This window comes from Equus quagga, chromosome 8 (genome assembly GCF_021613505.1).
Source record: "Equus quagga isolate Etosha38 chromosome 8, UCLA_HA_Equagga_1.0, whole genome shotgun sequence".
Classification (NCBI taxonomy): Eukaryota; Metazoa; Chordata; class Mammalia; order Perissodactyla; family Equidae; genus Equus; species Equus quagga.
The window spans coordinates 132,757,172-132,777,010 of record NC_060274.1 but is presented as its reverse complement, the minus strand read 5'-3'; the positions used below and the strand labels follow the sequence as shown (position 1 = coordinate 132,777,010).

The 19,839-nt window shown below is 49.6% G+C and overlaps 1 protein-coding gene across 1 annotated transcript in view; it reads left to right on the top strand.

The window, feature by feature from the left end:
* The window catches only part of VIPR2 (vasoactive intestinal peptide receptor 2), a 68,755-nt gene that overhangs the window by 46,730 nt on the left and 2,186 nt on the right, over positions 1 to 19,839 (top strand). Inside the window, exons 5-11 of the mRNA XM_046668993.1 lie at positions 7,988 to 8,129; positions 13,643 to 13,793; positions 14,520 to 14,580; positions 15,111 to 15,180; positions 15,620 to 15,711; positions 18,928 to 19,057; positions 19,125 to 19,166. Coding sequence (XP_046524949.1) covers positions 7,988 to 8,129; positions 13,643 to 13,793; positions 14,520 to 14,580; positions 15,111 to 15,180; positions 15,620 to 15,711; positions 18,928 to 19,057; positions 19,125 to 19,166 — 688 coding nt within the window. The remainder of the gene's footprint in view (positions 1 to 7,987; positions 8,130 to 13,642; positions 13,794 to 14,519; positions 14,581 to 15,110; positions 15,181 to 15,619; positions 15,712 to 18,927; positions 19,058 to 19,124; positions 19,167 to 19,839) is intronic.

Sequence of the window (19,839 nt, the reverse complement as noted above, 5' to 3'; positions counted from 1 at the left end):
CTTCTCTACGCGGGCATCATCAGTCACCTACTGGTGACACAGTGTAAAAAGGACGTGTCTGGATGTCATTCTGCCGCCAGTTCAGTGTGTAACAATTGCTGAGAAGAGCCCAGAGCCCAGAGCCAGTGTACACTTCTGGGCTCTGCCTTCTTCCTGGGCCACCGAAATGCTGTCCCCGTCCCGCCTGCATCTGTCAGATGTGCTTGTTTCTCTGATGCCACTTCCTTGGAGAGCCGTGACAGTGAGTCGATTCTAACATCCATATTATAAAAATAACACACTCCGTTGTCCTGGTGATTACGCCCAGAAAGCAGAATTCTTTGCAGTCGCTGAAGATTTATTCCCCATAATACCCCATAAGCCAAGAGAGCAGTAAGTGACCATGTTCTTATTTTACACACAGAGAAATGGAGCGACTTATTTCTTAGGCCGAGTCCCAAAGTGCAGGGCAGACCTGGCTACCACACACATAGCCTAGTTCTGTGGGGAGTCTCTGGGCGGTCGCTGCAGCCCATCCTCCAGTGTGTATGTGACCCAGGGACCTGACACAGCGTCTCTGCACCCACAAGCGCAGCAACAACTGCAGTAATTGCTAACACGCGCCGTGCCTGCACTTTACAGGTGCTTCTAGATTAGTCCTGCAACTTCTCCACCAGGTGAGAGCTGCTGCCCCGGTTTTACCAGTGAGAGAAAGGAGGCCCAGGGAGGTGCCGCACATTCCAGCCCGTGCGCTGGTGACCGCAGAGCCTGACTCACGACCGCGTGCAACACCCCCTCACCTTGGGAGTTGGCATGTTCTGAAAAGTCCGTTTCCAGCCGTCGTTAATGAGCAGATTTCTGCCCGGCTTGTCTGGAAGCCACACTCTCAGTTACATCCATCATCCGTTAGTAGAGCCATACTTGGAAGTGAAGCTTTAAATTGAGTGCTGGGTAATGAAGGACGCAGCTAAGACACTCCACAAACATGGAGCGTGTGGGATGAATGTGTGCTCTTCTCCGAGTGGTGACAGTGAATCCCAAACCCGCTCTCGGGGTGAGAAGGAGGGAAAGGGGACAAAGACGAGGAAGGGAAGGTGGTTTGCAGGATGAACACAGCCGGCGAGAGGAGCGGCAGTAACCCAGCAGCCTGGGCGTGGGGAACTGTGTCCAGAGAGCAGCAGGGATGGGAGTGCAGGGCAGGCAGGGGTCCTGAGCAGGTCCCACCACGCACCAGCCCTCTGCGGCTCCAGCTTGCTCCTGAGACCCAAGGAAATTTACTTTATATTTAATATCTTCATTCACTGAGGCTCTGCAGCAGCATTAAATACAGAAAAATAAACCTTTATTAGTGAAGTACATGTTCAAGCGGGTGAGTGTTGTATGTGTTCAAGTGGACACCACGTCCAGATCAAGACACAGGACACTGTTAGCACCAGAAGCCGTCCCCGAAGCCACTGTCCACAATCCCCGCTGCCCAGAAAATAGCATCGTTCAGGTTTCCGTCACCATAGGAGGCTTCTGCCTCGTCTCTGGGTTCTGTCATTCAGCATTTTGTGGGGAGATTCATCGATGTTCTTGTGTGTAGTTATCCTGTTCTCTTTCACTGCCGTATGAATGTAGCAGCGTTTATTTATCCAGTCGACTGTTCATGGATGTACAGGTGACTCTCAGGTTGGAACTGTAGCAAATAATGCTGCTATGAATATTGCATTATGCATTGTCTCTTGCACATGTGGACACACTTCTTTAGATATACATGTGTGTGTTTTTACATGTCTACACATTTATATTGGTTTATTTCATATTTATATTACATTCACTAGTCATAGGCTATGCATAGGTTTAGTCTCTCTAGATACTGCCAACTAATTTTCCAAAATGTTTGTACCATTGCACACACCTACCAGCAGTGAATGACATTGCTATTTGCTCTGCATCCTTGCCACCATTCGTTATTGCCAATTTGTAGATTTGGCCATCCCATTGGGTCTACAGTAACATGGAATCATGGCTTTAATTTGCATGTCCCTGCTGGATAATGAGGTCATATGTGTGGAAGTCATTTGTTTGAAGTACAAGTTCAAGTGTTTGCTCATTTTTCTATTCTGTTGCCTCTCTTTAACTCATTTTTAGGAGTCATATAGTGGAGTCTTTTGTCAGATATGGGTGTTACAAATTTTATCTCCACATCTGTGGTTTGACTTCATTGCCTTAATGAGTCTTTTGATCAACAAAACTCTTAATTTTAATGACGTCGCTTATCATTTCTTTGTTATGGTTAGTTCTTCCCGAGTCCTGTTTAAGAAGTCTTTGGTATCCTCATCTTTATTATTGCCTAGAAATTTTATTACTTTAACTTTTCATATGTAAGTTTATGATCCACCTGCAGTTTAATTTTGTGTGTGGCGTGAGGCAGGGCTTCTGGTCATTCGTTTTCTTCAGGATGTGTATCCAGTTTATCCAGCACCGCTCACTGAGAAGACTGTCCTTCACACGGCTTTGCAGAGGTGGCCGTGCGATGGTGTCTCCTGGGACTGGACACTCTGTTCTGTTCCATTTGGCTCTCTGCTATCACTGGTCCATTTTCACGCTGTTGTCATTGCTGTACCTTTATAATACGTCTTGATTTCCAGCAGCATATGCCTGTTGACTCTTCTTCTTTGTTAGGAAGAGTTTCCAGTTGTGCTTACATGTGAATTTTTCAAAATCAGCTTGTCAGTTGCCATTAAATAAAATGCTACTGGGATTTCATTTTTGATGACAGTGAGTCTATAGATCCACTTGGATGGACTGGAGATCTTTATGATTTTGAATCATCTAACCTGTGATCAAAGTGTATACTTCCATTTGTTTAGGTTTTTTTCAGTTTCTTTCAATAATGATTTGTGGTTTTCTGAGTAAAAGACTCGCACATCTTTTGATAATCATTCCTAGGTATTTGTTTGTGCTATTGTATATATTTTGTAAAACTCCCTTCTAATTGTTTCTAGAAAAAGAATTTATCTCTGTATATTAATCTTGCTTCAGCAACCTTGCTGAATTTATTTATGAATTCTATAATTATTCTGTAAATTCACTTGGATTCTTCTATGTGCAGCTTATGTTTTTGTGAAGCACAGTGTTGAACAGAAGGGACTGGAAACACCTTTTCTTACTTCTGGGCTCGGGGTGCGAGCTCTCAATACTTCACTATAAGCATGACCTTGGCTGCAGATATTTTGAAGATACACTTTACCAGATTAAGAACGTTCCTTTCAGTTCCCAGTTTTATGAGTTTTTAATCATGAATAAGTATTGAATTTTATCACTATTTTTCTGCATATATTGAGGTGAGCAGATGGTTTTTATCATTTTTTTCATTTAGTGTGAAAAATTGCATAGATAGGTTTTCTAATATTAAATCTACCTTTCATTCCTCAAATTAACCCCACCTAGTTGTGACATATTATTCTTTTACTATATAGCTGGGTTTAATTTTCTAATATTTTGTTGAGGATTTTTGCATCTACATCCATGAATTTAATCTACAATTTTCCTTTCTTATAAAATTAGGCTTTGATATGACAGTTATACTGGCCCCTAAGTGAATAAGAAAGCGTTCCCTCTTTCCTATTCTTTGGACTAGTTTGGGTTAGATAAGGTGCTGTTTCCTCCTTAATGTTCATAGAATTCACCAGTGAAGTCGTCTTGGCTGAGAATTGTCCTGGAAGACTTATTTTTAGATTCAAGTTTTTAAAAACAGACATGATGATTCAGATTCTCTATTCTTATGTTAGTTATAAGTTGTATTTTTCAAGGAATCTATCCATTTCATCTACATTTTCTAGGTTCCCTTATTATATTTTTAATGTATATAAGAGCTGTACTGATATCTCCTGTTTCATTCCTGGTATTGGCAATTAGTTTTTCCTTCTTTTTATCTTGATGAAGCTTACTGAATAAAGTTTTATCAATTTTATCAGTGTTTTCCTAGAACCAACTTTCGACTTTGTTGGTTTTCTCTCTTGTATGTTTATTTATTAATTTACTGACACCCTCTAATCTTTATTTCTTTCCTGCTGCTTTCTCTGGTTTTAATTTGGAGTTCTTTTACTAGCTTCTGAAGATAAATACTTAGAACATTCATGTTCAGTCTTTCTTTGTTTAAACTGCGTTTATTTATATCTACAGATTTACCTCTCAGCCCTGCTTCAGTTCTGTCTTTCAAGTTTTAAGATGTCTGTGTGTTTCCCATTATCATTTAGTTCTAATTTTTCTAAGCTCTTCTTGTGACTCTTTGTAACTCGTAGGCTATAGAAGTCTGCAGCTTAATTTCCAGTTCAGCTCTTTGTTGATCGTTTCTGGCTTGACGTGTGATGATCAGAGAGGAGCTGCATGAATTCAACCCTCTGAAACTTGTTGAGACTTGCTTTGTGATCCAGAATGTGGTCTGTTTCAGTAAAAGTTTCCTTTTCATGTGAAAACAACGTAAACTCTGCAGTTATTGTTTGTTATGCCTCATTTGTCATTTACATTGTTTGATCATGTTATTTAAATATTCCAAATCTTTAGTGATTGTTGTAACTACTTGTTCTGTCAGTTACTGAGAGATACATGTTAAAATCTTCAACTATAGCTGTGGACTTGTCTATCTCTCATTTTATTCTTTTTCTCTGTTTACTTTATATATTTTAAGGTTATGTTATTAGGGACATACAGTTTAATGTTTTATCTTCCTATTAAACTCTCTGTGTTCAGTAATGCCCCTTGCCTTAAAAATCTACTTTATCTGATGTTCATGTAGTTGTCTTAGCTTTCTTTATTTGCTGTTTGCAAAGTATATTGTTTTCTATGCTGTTACTTTGAACTTCTGTGTTTTTTTTTTTTTTTAAATGTTTTCCTAGCCTGAATCTTTATGCCTCTATCAACTTTTTTTTTTTTTTTTTTTAAGATTTTATTTTTCTCCTTTTTCTCCCCAAAGCCCCCCGGTACATAGTTGTATATTTCGTTGTGGGTCCTTCTAGTTGTGGCATGTGGGACGCTGCCTCAGCGTGGTCTGATGAGCAGTGCCATGTCCGCGCCCAGGATTCGAACCAACGAAACACTGGGCCGCCTGCAGCGGAGCGCGCGAACTTAACCACTCGGCCACGGGGCCAGCCCCAGAACTTCTGTGTTTTATATTTAATTTGGGTGTCTTATAAGTTCCACTTAATTGGTATTTGCTTTTTATTTCCAGTCCAACTATTTTTATTTTTAGATGAAGTATTTGTACACTCACATTTAGACTCCTTACTCACAACTTGGAGCTCTAATCCACCTTCTGTCTGTTTGCTTTCTCTTGTCTCAGCTCTTTGTTGCTTCTACACTCATTTTGTGTTTATTTTTTAATTGATCAAGTATTTTTATTATTCTACTTTTCCCCTTTTACATGGTTAGTTACATATTGTTCTTATGGCTGTCACCCCAGATTTACAGCATGCATGCTTGTCTCATGGAAGTTAACCTCCAGTTACTGTTTTTACTACTTCCAGTCAATAGAAAGACTTTACATTTTAATTCCATTTACCCCCTCATGCCTTTTGTGTTATTGTTACGTATTTTAATTCTACATATAAATACCACAAGATTTCATTATTATTGTTGTTGCTTTAAAAGGCAGCATTTATGTAGTTACCCGTACATTTATCTTTCTTGGTGCTCTTCGTCCTTCCTGTATTTTCGTGTTTCCATCTGGGATCATCTTCCTGCTGCCTGAAGATCAACCTTTGGTGTTTCTTCCAGCACGGCCTACTGAATGAGTTGTCCTGGTTTTTGATTGCCTGAAATCATCTTAGTTTTGCCCCCGTTGTTGAGGACATTTTGGGGAGTGTTGGGTTCTCCGTAGAAAACATCGCACTGAAGACGGGCATCCTCACTTTCGAGAAGTCAGCTGCTGGTCTCAATTGGTGTTCTGTTGAAGGAACGCGTCTTTTTCTCTGTGGGCTTTGAATTTTTTTTTGCTTTATTTTTGGTTTTCTGCAGTTACACTGCCATGGAAATTAATGTGGTTTTCTTTGTATTTCTCCTTCTTGGGGTTAATGGAGTTTCTTTAATCTGTTATTGTGTTTTATCAGTTTCAAAAACTCGTTGGCTAGTATCTCCTCAAACATCTCTTCTATCTTAATGCTCTCTCCTCTGAAACCCCCTGTTCACATGTGGTCAAGGTCCTCACCATTTCCCTATATTTCCTGCTAGTTTTCTATCTTTTCCACTATTTTGTTCCTCGCTACTTTAATCTAGACATTTTCTACTAATCAGTTTTCCAATCCATAATACTCTCATTCACTGTGTCTAATCTAATGTTAGACCCAACTATTTAATTCTTATTTTCAGGGATCCTTCTAAGTTTTCAAATTTTCATTTAATTTTTGTAATCAATTACATTCTCTAATAAAATTCTCCATCTCGTCATCCATTTTCTTGAATGTATTACTCAGAGTAATTTTACAGTCCATGTCTTAAAATAGCAGTATCTGGAATATCTACTATCTGCTTTTTTTTTCTTTTTAGCTGTGTTGGGTCATTTGGTCCTATTTCTGTCATACCAGTAATTTTTTATTGAAATTACAAATAATTAAATTGCAGAGGTTTTGGGTGATGTCTCACTCCAGAGAGGATGTAGTTTTCCTGGCACGATGGGCAGACCGCCCTGAGCCGGCCAGGGATCGAGTTGATTTGAGGCTGCGTTTCAGGCTTTGTGGAGGCTGCTTGGTTTCTGGTTTGTCTTTGTTCCTGGGTCTTAGCTCTTCAGGGGTTTCAAATGAAAGCCTGGAAGTCCCTCTACTCTTGACACCCAGAATTTCCACTTTTGTCACTCAGTACATGAGGTTGCTAAAATTTCTTCCAGCTGCTTTGCTTTCTCAGCTGCTGCTTCTTGCTTCATTCCAGCCTCTCAACCACCACTTGAACACCTTGGGGATAAAAAAAAAGGAAAACCTTAGTAGGTAACTCCTACTGGAATTTGGACTCTTTTCCCTGTGTTTTCCTTTCCTCCAGAATCATTGCTCCTCATGTCCGCTCCCTTGAAAGCCCTTATCTTCCCGTGTTGTCCACTCTGCCCAGTGACTGTTATAGGCTCCAGGCTTCTGCCTTGTAAATGGCCGCTATGCCCTGAGGCAAGAGTCAGCCAACAGCAGGAGGAGGGGTGGGCGATGGACACATCTCTGTGCTTTTTCCCTTCCCCCAGGGTCCCTGTCCTTCAAGTCCCAGCTGCTTTGGCTCCTCTCGAAGCCCTTAGACAACTTTTTGAACTATGTTGGCCCTTTGGTGGGAGGGTAGTCAGATAAGCTTCTCCTCCGAAGCCACAAGGGGACGTCCACTTCAGAATATATTTTTTAATGTTCTTAAGAGTTTTTAACCTAAATGTAAACCTAAAACGTTAATGTGTGATGGTCTCCGAAGCGCATTTGTGTGCAACAGCTTGTTTCCTAATGACTCTAAACATTTACAAGTCAGGTCACACGTCCAGCTAAGTCTTCTTCACAAACACAGAATTTGTGTTAAAAGAGAAGTATAAATAAAATGTTTCGAACATTTTTTAGAGAGGCAAGATATCACATAAAGTAGTTCAAAGACAGGTCATTTGATGTTGCTCTTGAGGAAATTCTCTGCGTACAGCTTGGTCTTCACATCGGGGATGTGGGTGCACACCGCTGCAGGCTCAGGACCCCGTGCGGCTGCGCTTCATGCATTTACCCTGAAATCCTGTTTCTAGGACTCTAACCTAAGGAGATAGTCACAAGCAAGGGAAGAGATTTATATACAAAAATGTTTATCATAACGCAAAACTGAAAACATCCTAAACATACAATCAGGAATAGTTAAATGACCAACTTCCATAAAAAAGAAGAAAGCTTTAAGATTAAAGCCACATAGGCAATTATTAAAGTGTTGACAAAATCAGTGTTTATCTATCCCTCCCCACCACTCCTGCTTCCATCCCTCCCCCACCACCCCCTTCCCCTCCCTCCCTCTCCCCCCGCCCCCACAGGAAGCTGCATTGCACCCGGAACTACATCCACCTGAACCTGTTCCTCTCCTTCATCCTTCGAGCCATCTCAGTGCTGGTCAAGGACGATGTCCTGTATTCCAGCTCGGGCACACTGCACTGCCCCGACCAGCCGTCCTCCTGGGTAAGGCTGACCCTGCGCACAGTCCTCTCACAGAGGGAGGGTGGCCTGTGTGACCCCTAGCCCCCCAACCTCCCTTCTCACTGCCAACCCCTTTTCTCTGCCTCAACTTCTCGTGGTGATGAAGTCCCACAGCCGTCGGAGGTCCTGGGGCGGGTGGTGGGAGAGCGAGGGCGGTGTCAGGCCTGAGGAACAGAGGGCCTGGCCAAGAGGCCGGGACCCAGAGCAGCCCAGGTCAGCAGGTGAGACGGCGGTGACACAGGCAGGCAAGCGAGCCAAGTCCCAGACATGGCCCAGGTCTCCAGGCTGGAAAATCCTGACATAGATGGACACACACATTGCCACTCTTTTCTCCCAGCATCTCCCAGATCCTGAGCAATGGGCGCTTCCATCCGCTTGCTGGGAGGCAGTCACCTGTGCGGTGCCTGAATTCCACGCAGCGCCAGCCGGGAGCCCCTTGCATGTTGTGAATACGCTTGGGTCCAGTTCTTTGATACGAGGATAAACCATCTTGGTTATTAGTGTCTACGAATGTAGTCTAGGCTGTTCCACACTGCCCGTGCTGTCCTCACCCCCGGCTGGGTTTGTGGTGGATATTAGTGGGTCTTAGCACTGAGTTCATTTTGGTACAACACTGATTGAGCTCTTCCGATATGCAAGTCATCCTACGAAGGTTTTCTCTGCCACCATACAATGCCACGGTGTCCTCAGAATCTTTGGCAGGCGTTTGGTTTCTGGTTGATGGCTCTTAATTTGATGGTAGCTTCTGAGGTTGGCTCCTCTCATCTGTAAGGAGCCAGGATGCTGGCTCTCGTCTCACATTCTGAATGGATGGAATCATCTGCTGGCACTGTGCTCTGGACTCAATGGATTTGAATTAATTTAGTTTTAAGATGATAAAGCCCTTTGTAACGCCACAGAACATCAACTGTGTCGTAGGCCTGCAGGTCGATATATTCCTGGGGACAGTCGGCTCTTGATGCACGTGGATTGAATTAATAAAAGGAGCCTGTTGTGATTACAAAATTAATAACAAGATCCTTCACTTGGCAAGTCTCCACCCACAAGTGGACATTCGGGCCCCTGGCACAGGAGTCTCCAGTGTGCACGACGAGGGTGAGACCCCAGCTCACGAGCAGGGAGCACGTGAGTCTCCAAGCTCTGCTCGGAGAAGCCCTCCTTTCTTAGCCCTTTGCTAAAGGACCTGGTGACCCTGGTGGCCCACAGACACCATGCATTTGACGGGAGCAGCGCTCTCGACTCTCCTGGCTCGTAGACAAGGACCTGACAGGCTCCTCATGAAGGGTCAGGGAGTGGCAGGAACCCAGGGCAGCAAGAGGTGACCCTGCCGTGCGGCCCCCCATGCTAGGAGCACTGCACTCCCTGCTGTGTGTGGGTCTCCTCCCGGAGCCACGCTGTTTGTGGGACGCTGTTGCTGAGCGCCCAGGAACTGAGAGCGCGATTCACCCGTTCTGCAAGAGGACTCTGGGCTGCAGGACCCCAGCCACCCGCCCAGCCTCACAGCACCATGCCCTTGATGGGCTGCCGTCGGGACTCAAACCCGGGACACCGGCAGAACAGGCCTGGCACTGCGTTTCCAGCAAGTTCTCAGGACTGAAGTCTGGGATGGGGGAGCAGGTGCAGGAGTCCTTTGTCCCAGAGCTGTGAGAGCGGAGTGGAGGGTCCCAGCTGCACCCCTGGCACCAGAAATCACCCAGACTCCCGTGCCACCAGAAGAAAGAAGGGAGGGGGGCAGGAAACAGGAGGGAGGAAAGGACGCGCAAGGCAGGAGAGAGTGGGGACAGGAGAGGAGAACTGGGTCTTCCCTGTACTGTCCCCTGGAGAAGGCTGAGGTTTCCTGTAAATTAGCCAGAAACAGCCAGACCTCAGCAAGAGGGACAGGAGTGAACGTCCTTCCCCTCAGCTGTGTTTCTTGGACGTTTTTGTTCCCAGTGGGTTTAGCCAAACCCACATTATTCTCCCAAGCAGAACACCTGGGGCAGCTCCCCAGGGAGGTGCAGGGGTCTTTTCCTCAAGACTGCAGTCGAGCCAAGAATGAGAGGGAGTCTGTCCGCCTTCAAGACAAGGCTCCCCCCTGCCACGCCCCTTCCCACGTGGCCTGGACAGTGGCTGCCCCTGGGCTGGCCAGGCTGCCCGAGGGCAGAGAGGGGCACACAGGCAGTTTCTTCTCATGGAGACCAGAGCAGATGGCATGTAGGATCTACGGGGATTCTCAAAACCCCAGCCTCAGGCTTTCCAAGACGCTCCCTGAGAGCTCGAGTCCCCCTGCCTGGGGGGTCAGGGGTGTACACTGCAGCCATGAGGCCGAAACATCTAAACAAGGACACCCCAGCCCAAAGCTGACCTCTGACCTGGCCACTGCCTGCGGCCTCAGGGGGCTGGGGAGAGCATGGGAGCCAGAGACGTGGGCTGGAGGTCCAGCTGAGGGTCCCACATCCCAGAGGGTCCTGGGCCCACCGAGCTGCCGTGTTAGCCCACAGCCTAGGTCAAAACGGCAGAGGGATCAGGAGGAAGGGAAGCGAGCAGCACAAAGTGAGTGAGAGTCCGTCAAGACGCACATGTGCACATGCACACACACATGTGAAACACATGCACACGTGCACAGAGAGGTTCACATGTGCATGTACATGTGCAAACACAGGCATATGTGTGCAGACACACAGAGGCACCTGTGTACACGCAGAGACATACAAGCACACACATGTGCACACACCCCTTCAGACTCTGTTCTGTCCCGTGTTTGGATCTGTCCCTGGAAGGACTGCTGGTTTGGGGGTTTGCGAGGTGCTGTGGGAGCCCCATGTCCTCAAGTGCACTGCAGCTGTGGACACAGGACACACATGAGGCCACACAAGTGGGCATTGCCATGGGCGTACAACGCTGCCCTTCACTGTATGCAGGCCCACACGTGTCCCCAGCCCTGTAGCTGTCTGCTTCATGGCATTTTCACACATTCAAATAAATTTTTTTGCCTGTTTTTCTTGCTCTTAACCAGCAAGTGCAGATGCCGTGAGTGCCCCAGGGACCAGGGAAACACCTTGCACTCCTGCAGGGCTGGGGTTGACGAGCGTTTCCAGGGTGTTCCTGATTGTGCCTCTGACAGCCCTGGGGTGGGTGTGGCTTCTCCTGAGGAGTTGGGCCTCGAAGAAGCCAGGTGCCTTGTGTGAGGTCATAAAGCTAAACAGGAGACAGAGCCTCCGCCCCCCGTGCCACCATTGCCTGGCTCCTGTGCACACTTGGGCTCCCTCCTTCTCTGTGCTGGTTTGTTTGGTTTTCATCTAACTTCCATGGAAAACCATACTCTAGAGAAAATTAACAACGGGATGAGCGCCTGGGACTCGACCTCCTGCAGGAGCCCAGGTGAAGACGAGGCTCATTCCCCTCGGTGCCCAGCAGCGTGCGGTGGTAGGAGGCTTCTAGCCCAGGGGACGTGTCGGGGTGGAACCTGCTGCTAATGGCCAACTGGCCTTGGCCAGTCTCCTGCCCTGGTGTCCGTGGGGCATGCCGTCTGGTCGGCAGCCGGCCCTGGAGCACCCACGTGGCCCACCCAGCCCGTCCAACCTGACGGAGGAGGATTGAAACCATCGCTGAAAATAAAAGGTCAGCACAGGCTTGTCACTCCCCAAGCCCCGTCCTCAGGGAGCGTGTCGATGGTGAATGAGCAACAGAAAGAAGTACAGGCATGGCGTTTCACAATTTTACCAAGAAAAAGGAATCATCTTCAACACACTCTTTCTGCGTTTTTTCCTTCATTCAACAGGACATCATGGCAATCCTCCAAGTCGACGAGTGTGTCAGGTAGCACAGGAGTGTGTGGCTGTGACGTGATTTATTCAACCGTTCCACCAGTAACGCACACCTTGGTTTTCCGGGATTTACCACCACAGACACACTGCACGTGTCTTCACATTCTGTGTTGTTTCTGTCAGGTGGAACTCAGGAGTGAAACGCATCAAAGGGCTCGTGTGTTTTAAATTGTAATAAATGTCGCTGGATTGCTTTCAAAAGCCAGAGACAACTGACACCTGAACCAGCAACGTGCAGACTCTCCCTCCTGCACGTATGGAGGACGTGGATTGTCACGCTTTGCCCGCTGGTGGGCACAGAGTGCGCCGTCCTGGACGCCTGACACGATTTCTGTGGCTGTTCAAACGAGTGGTGCTAAGTCATGAGTTTCCCAAGTTGGTTCTTCTGGTTCACAGTTGTGTTGTTATGTGTGTCTTTCCACTGATGGTGGCCCAGGTCACAACGTTCACTGGGTGGCTTCCACCAGCCGGATCCCGCTCCTGGCACTGGAGATCCGCGCTCACGTCAATAAACAGAACCAGTATGTGTGAGCACCTCAGGAAGGCAAACTGAACCTCGCACCTCTTAGGAGAGAGAATGGGGGAGCGGGGCCGGAGGTGGGGGTGTGGCGAGGCGGAGGGACGGGATCCAGGGTGAGGGGCCTCACGCTGAAGCTCCTCTCAGCCCGGGGCCGGCCTGGAGGGCTGCTGCGAGTTTGCCATGAGCACATCCACCCCAAAAATATGTGTGAGTATATCCATCCCATATTCACAAGTATATCTACATATGTATGTCTGTATGCCCACCCCAAAGATAGATTTAAGTATATCTACAGACATATATATATAAAAATATTCCATATTCCACATATAAGTATATCCACACACATATATGTAAAAGTATGTCCACATGTGTATATCCACCCCCGTATAGAAGTATATCTACCCATATATATATAAATATATCCACATCCATATAAAAGTCTGTCTATGTATATAAATATGTATGTCCACCTATATATATTTTGAGAAGAGCCTGCAAAGATACAGAAAGAAGAGAAATGAAGTGCATTCTTTTTCAGTACACTGTGTAAACTGAGTGATTAAAAGCAATTTCACACGGCTCATGAAGTTGAAATACCTGGTACGTTTAGTTATATGAAGGTCTGAGAGATTAAAATACTATTATTTGTTTTGTATAACATGTGATTCTTTTCCCTGTGAAAACCCTTTCAAAACTTCAGGGGAAATCATTGATTTGCTAGGTTTCTCTTGTTTTCCCCTTTATTTTTTCACCTCTTGTTAAGAGAAGACGGCAAGGAGGAGCAGCGAGAAGGACAAGTGGGACTGAGAGAGTGGGGCTGAGAACGCAAGACGGTGGTGAGGACGGGAGGAGAGGTCAGGCGAGCCGGCTGAAAACCACACGTTCCAGCGGCTCGCTCTCAAAGTCACGAGTCCCTCACACTCAGGGACGGCTGGGTACTTCTGCCTCGTCCCCCATTACCTTCCAGCGAGTTCAGAGTCCGGGGTGTCACGGGTGGCAGGGCCTCGCTCTAACGTAGCGCACACGTCCAGCCAGCGCCTCGGCACTGGGGTGTCCTTGGCTCCTTACACGAACGTGTGTGCCCCGTGCCCTGGGGCAGCTCCGCCCACCATGAGCCGTTTCTGCTCCAGTGGGGCCACGCTCTCGCTCTGTCTGTGACGTTCCAGGTCGGCTGCAAGCTCAGCCTGGTGCTGTTCCAGTACTGCATCATGGCCAACTTCTACTGGCTGCTGGTGGAGGGGCTGTACCTCCACACCCTGCTGGTGGCCATATTCTCCCCCAGCCGCCGCTTCGTGGCCTATCTCCTCATTGGATGGGGTAAGGACTCCCCTCCCTGGCGCCCCGCGTGTGTGCCCGATGCCCCATCTGCCACCCCAGTGCCTCCAGTTCCTGATCCTCGTCCCCTCTGACCTAAATGCACTTTTTCAGCTCAGAAGAACATTTTGCCGCTCCTGTAGGAGGCGCTTCAGGTCAAATTAGGAAAGGATTTTCCAGGATGACTGGAGGTTCCCACAGGCAACACTTTAATATTTCTGGGAACCAGGAAGCAAGTGTAAAACTACTCTAGACTCCCATTCGTGGAGCATTCCCTGGTGGGGGGAGTCAGAAAGAAAGGAGCAGCAGGAAGTTCTTCCATCACGAGGGCCTGACAACACGCCAGTTAGCAGGGGCCTCGCAGGAGCCAGAACTGGAAAGGGGTGTAAAGCTGGGGGACACCCACCTTCACAGCGGGGGCACCTTTCCGGTTGTCGCCACGTCAGTGCACACACCCTCTCCTGTGCTTCAGTGACAACGCTCGCCACGCACAAGGATTCGTTCCAGGCCCGTGGAGGTTCAGCTTTCAAACGTGTATTTACTTATCTCCATGCTTAGTAAGCCTGAGCATAACCTTGTATACATTTATGAAGAGTTTCCACTTAATCTTCTCATCAGAAAGCCCTCATCCATAACGACCCTGGCTAATGGAGGCGCCCACCATGTCCCTGCAGGGCTGTTCCAGGGTAACCAGCGCAGGGCTGTGGGTAACCAGGTGTCTCTCTGCAGGCATCCCCACTGTGTGCATCGGGGCGTGGACTGCAGCCCGGCTCTCCCTAGAAGACACGGGGTGAGTGCTCTGCCCACACTTCTGCCTCCAGACAAGAGGGAGTGGTACCCACTGCCTCTAGATGAAAGAGAGCAGTACTCTCTGCCTCCAGACAAGAGGGAGCAGTAGCCATTGCCTATAGATGAGAGGGAGATGTGCTCACTGCCCCCAGATGACAGGGGGCAGCACACAGTGTTTCTAGATGAAAGGGAGCATTACCCACTGCCTCCAGATGGGAGGAGCAGTATTCTCTGCCTCCAGATGACAGGGAGCAGTACCCTCTGCCTCTAAATGGGAGGGAGCAGTACCCTGTGCCTCCAGATGACAGGGAGCAGTACCCTCTGCCTCCAGATGGGAGGGAGCAGTACCCTCTGCCTCCAGATGGGAGGGAGCAGTACCCTCTGCCTCCAGATGACAGGGAGCAGTACCCTCTGCCTCTAGATGAGAGGGAGCAGTGCCCTCTGCCTCTAGATAAGAGGAAGCACTCATCCTCGCGCACCTTGTTTGTAGGGGGATCAGGGGTGACGTGATCTTCCTTCTCTCTTCCACAGTTGCTGGGACACCAATGACCACAGTGTTCCCTGGTGGGTCATACGAACACCAATTCTAATTTCTATCATAGTAAGTAATCTCTGTGCCGAAACGAGTTCCCCATGGGCTGCACACTTTGGTGGAGAGCGAGCCCCTTGTCCTCTATTAAAGATAAACAGCCGTGTCCTGCTCAGCCTTCCTGCATGCTCCCCTCCAGGGGAATCACCATCAGGCTGATGAGCGATGTCTGGGCTGAACTGCATTTCCATTGGTCCATTTCACATCTAACAATTAATTTACTCATGCTGCACAGCCTGGGGTGATAAGATCGGGTACACAGCCGCCTGGGCTGCCCTGCTCCGACATGGAGGCAGACCCGGCTGGGCAGGGCTCCGTGCTTCTGTAACCACAGCCCCACCTCCCCCCAGCCCTGTTCTGGTGAGGAGCCCACCCAGGCTGCAGACCCCCCCATACACCACCTCCTTTGCAGGGGAAGACACACACAAATGTGTTGTCTCTTTCTGTGCAGGTCAATTTTGTCCTTTTCATTAGTATTATACGAATTTTACTGCAGAAGTTGACATCCCCAGATGTCGGCGGCAATGACCAGTCACAATATAAGTGAGTATGAGTTTAGATCCAGTGCTGAGCAGCCCTCAGACCTCACACGGCCTGGGACGGAGGGCAAAGGGGACGAAGGCATGGGCGGAGAGCAGAGAGACTGGATCTGGTCTGGGCACCCAGCACATGGCCCGAGTGTGCCTCTTGGAGTCGCTGGAGTGTGCTCCTGGCTGGTGTGCAGGGACCTCGTGTGTCGGGTGAGAGCTCGAGTCTTGTCTGAGGCAGGGCGATGCACGGGGACGGTCTCGTGAGCCCTGCTTCCTTGTCACGTGGACTTCCTGCAGTGAGCTTGTCGCCAGAGGGTTTTGCCCACTTTCCCGTCTTGTAATCGACTTTTTCTTCTTGGCCACACATTATTTGTATTTTATGTTTGATTCTTTCTCCCCATCAGACCACATGGTCCATGCCGGCACCTAATGCTGAGCCTCGTGCTTAATAATGTTTCATGTTTATTGACCAAATGATTACATGACGATGGTTGTCGTCCTCCCCATTCAGTGGGAAAGAGAACGGTGTTTCAGTAAGTCACCCACAGTCATCCAGCTAGTTAGTGAGGACCTGAGGACTCTGTAAAGGAATTTAAAGTCTATAAATTTCTATTAAGAATTTATAAAGAAAAATAAAGTCCGCAACTTGAGTATAAAATAAACGCTAGTTTAGTGTGGAGTGGTTGTTCCAGCTGGTGGGCGCCTCGGGCTCAGACAGACCAGGGTTGGAATCGCAGCCGCTGAGAGCTGTGTGGCCCTGGGCAGGTCACCCTACTGCCCACTGGGGGGGCCCACTCAGGGTCTCCTTCCGTCCTTGGACAACCGGGGGACCTGGGGAGATGGAAGGGCAGCGTCCCTCGTGGTCAGGAGCCCGATGCTGGGTGTATACACCAGCCGGAGGCCTGGGGGAAGTGACCGCACGCTCTGTGCCCCAGTGTCCTCACCTGTAAAGTGCAAATAATACTACTTTTCACGGAGGTTATGAGGATTCCTTGAGTTAACATTTGAAAGACATTCGGTGCCTGGCACCAGTGAGCACTGTGAGAGTTTGGTGAGCAGGGTGCCTCTAACTGAGCCTGGGATGTAGAAAGTCCAGGGAATTGGTTTCTCTGCCCAGCGCACATCAGAGGAGGCTGCACGGACCTACAGGTGGGATTCCACTCAGACCACAAAGGACAGAGCGGTTTTGGCCACGCCATCTGAGCAGCGTTTAGGGCTCATGTGGGGAGGGGGCCGATTCCCGGGACCCACACGCCCCTGCGGCTCGGGGACCAGACCGTTCTCAGTCGCCCGTCACATCGAACTGCCTATTTTCTGCAGGCCTGTTTAGCTTCCATGCTGGCCTTTTCCCCGGGTCCTTTGGGAGTGTTCGCTAGGCAGATCTTAAAGACAGACACTTTTATTTTGGAAACAAAATCATCTGGGGATAATAGATTCTGCCCTTTTTCCAGGACAAGAAAGGCAGAGTGTCTGTGACACTCCCTCTGCTTATATCTTGACATCTCTTCTGTGAACTGTCTCATGACAGTGGCAGCAAATCTCCCTGGACAGGGTCCCAGGGTTCCAGCCTCACGGAAACCCTTCTCTAGAGATGCGCCCATAGCAGACTCTGGACATCTGAATGGTGGGGGCCTGGCAGGCTCCCGCTCCAGCATCTCATTAAAGGGCACAGCCCGCTACAGGACCCCAGCTTTCACTCACCAGCCGACTCGGAACCAAGATGTTAAATGCAGCGGGTGCACCAGGGGCTTATAAAGGTCAATGTGCGCGCCTGCAAGCGGGCAGCGCGCAGTGGTCAGTGATGGCCTTCCTCACTGACTGGGCTCGGGCCGTGCTCACTCCTGCTGCAGAATCATTGGGGCTTCTGGGGTTTGTGCAGATCCCCTGAAACAGGGGAAACCCTGCTTGCTGTAAACTCCACAGGATGTGGTGTTCTGTTATGAGGAAAATTTGGAGAAATGAACACATTTATCGAACTGCTGCATTTCTGCATTCGAGGCCCTGACTGCTAGGTTTGAGGCAAGTGCTTCAAAAATACGTAAAGAAATTTGAGACTTCTTTCTAAGTGTTGGGCGGGGCCAGCTGACAAGAGAAGCTGGGAGAGGAGCAAAGCGGAGCCTCCTCCCTCAGTTCCCCCCACGCAGTTTCCAGGATAAGACTGGTGGTTGGAGAGACCCCTGGATGTTTGTTTAGGGGACCTTGTGCACACACATCACCTGGGGCCTGACTGTGCCTGGGGACTGAGGTCTTGCACCCCAACGAGCCGCAGTGATCCAGTACTCCTGATCCACAGACCTTGTTGGAGTGCAGGGGTCAAGTTTGGCCACACGCTGGAATCACCTGGAGGATGTTACAACTCCTGATGCTGGGTCCCACCTGCAGAGACCTGATTTAATTGGAATGAGGAGAAAGTCTGCACTTGAGCAGTTTAAAAACCTCCCCAGGTGATCCTGACATGCAGCATTGAGAGTCGCTGGCTTAGAGCAGCAGTTCTCAAAGTGGGGTTCCCAGGCAGCAGCCTGGGACCCAGATGGAAATGCTGACTCAGCTCACAGAGCCAGGAATGAGGGTGGGGCTGGCAGTCTGCATTTTAACGTGACCTCTAGATAATTCTGGTGCAGATGAGCTGGAGAAGTGCTGACTTAGAGAACCACGCCTGCGTTTGCTGAGGCGGGAGGGGGCAGAGGATAACACTGCAGCCTTGGGGAGGGAGGAAGTGAGTTCAGCTCTTTGTTTCCCACACACAATGCAACATTGCAGCATAAGGCCTGCTTTTTAGTGATGGAGGGTGATAACTCTTTGATGGACAGAGAAAGTACATCATTTCCCTGATTCCACAGAATCTGTGGGATCTAGCACATGGGTACCCGCCGGGAGGGTAACACCGGCTGCAGGGACTCTGTCCGGCTCCTGTCGGAGCCTCACCCCTGCTGAGTCGCTCATTTGATCTCAGAGTGAGGCCTGCCTCTGTCCTTCCACTACTGGTAAGGGTCCCAGCTGTCAGCCAGGGACACGGGGCAGTAGGACCCACAGACCAGCGCTGTCGCTGGCCGGCTCCTCGAGGTTCCTCCTCAGAGCTCTGCTGCCTTCTGAGGATAGTGGCTTCATCGCCGCATTTGCACATTCTGCCATAAAGTGGGGGGCGTTACTTAGGAGAAAAGGCGCGTCCTGGTGAGGCCCTGGCCCCCCCAGGCCCCGGCGCAGCGCTTAGGCCCTCTCTCCGGCGCAGGAGGCTCGCCAAGTCCACGCTGCTGCTCATCCCGCTGTTCGGAGTCCACTACATGGTGTTCGCCGTCTTTCCCATGGGCATCTCCTCCAAGTACCAGATACTGTTTGAGCTGTGCCTCGGATCCTTCCAGGTACGTGCGGGGGCCTGGGCCCGCCTCCCGGGCACGGGCGGCCGCTGACGACCCTTTCCTCCCGCAGGGCCTGGTGGTGGCGGTTCTCTACTGTTTTCTGAACAGCGAAGTAAGTCCTGCGTCCCGCCTCAGGACAGCAGCAGACGTTCCATCCGCGAGGGGTTTCCTAAAATGCGCCGCCCCGCCCCTGCCCCAGAAGGAGGCCTGTCTCCGTGGGGTCAGCCCTGCCCGGCTCTGCAGCTCTCTCGGCCTAGTAGCTGCGGCAGCGCCTTCTCCAGCCTCCCGCCCGCCCTTCCAGCACGTTCCCAAGCCGCCTCCTCTCCGCACCCCGGACATGATCGCAGTCCTGTGCAGTCCCACTTAGAGAGCTCCCGAGCGGGCAGTGAGGGACCCCGGCGGGGTCTGCATGGTCCCAGTCTTGCTTCTTGACCCAGGACCTGTGGGGCCCAGACATGAGGGCCCTGCAGACCCAGGGCGGGGGTGGGGAGACGCGCCTGCTCCTGCAGCTGCCGCCAGGGGCTCCTGAGGAAGCACGGGAGCCCCTCGTCCGCCCCACCACCGTGGGCTCTGCTCTCTGTTGTGCCCCCTGACTGCCCTCTGCCTGCCCTCCTACTGCCCTTGGTAGCCCTCTGCTCTACCCTCTGACTGCCCCTGGTTGCCGTCTGACTTCCCTCTGCTCTGCCCTCTGACTGCCCTCTGCTCTCCCCTCTGACTGCCCTCTGCTCTGCCCCCTGACTGCCCTCTGCTCTGCCCTCTTACTGCCCCTGGTTGCCCTCTGCTCT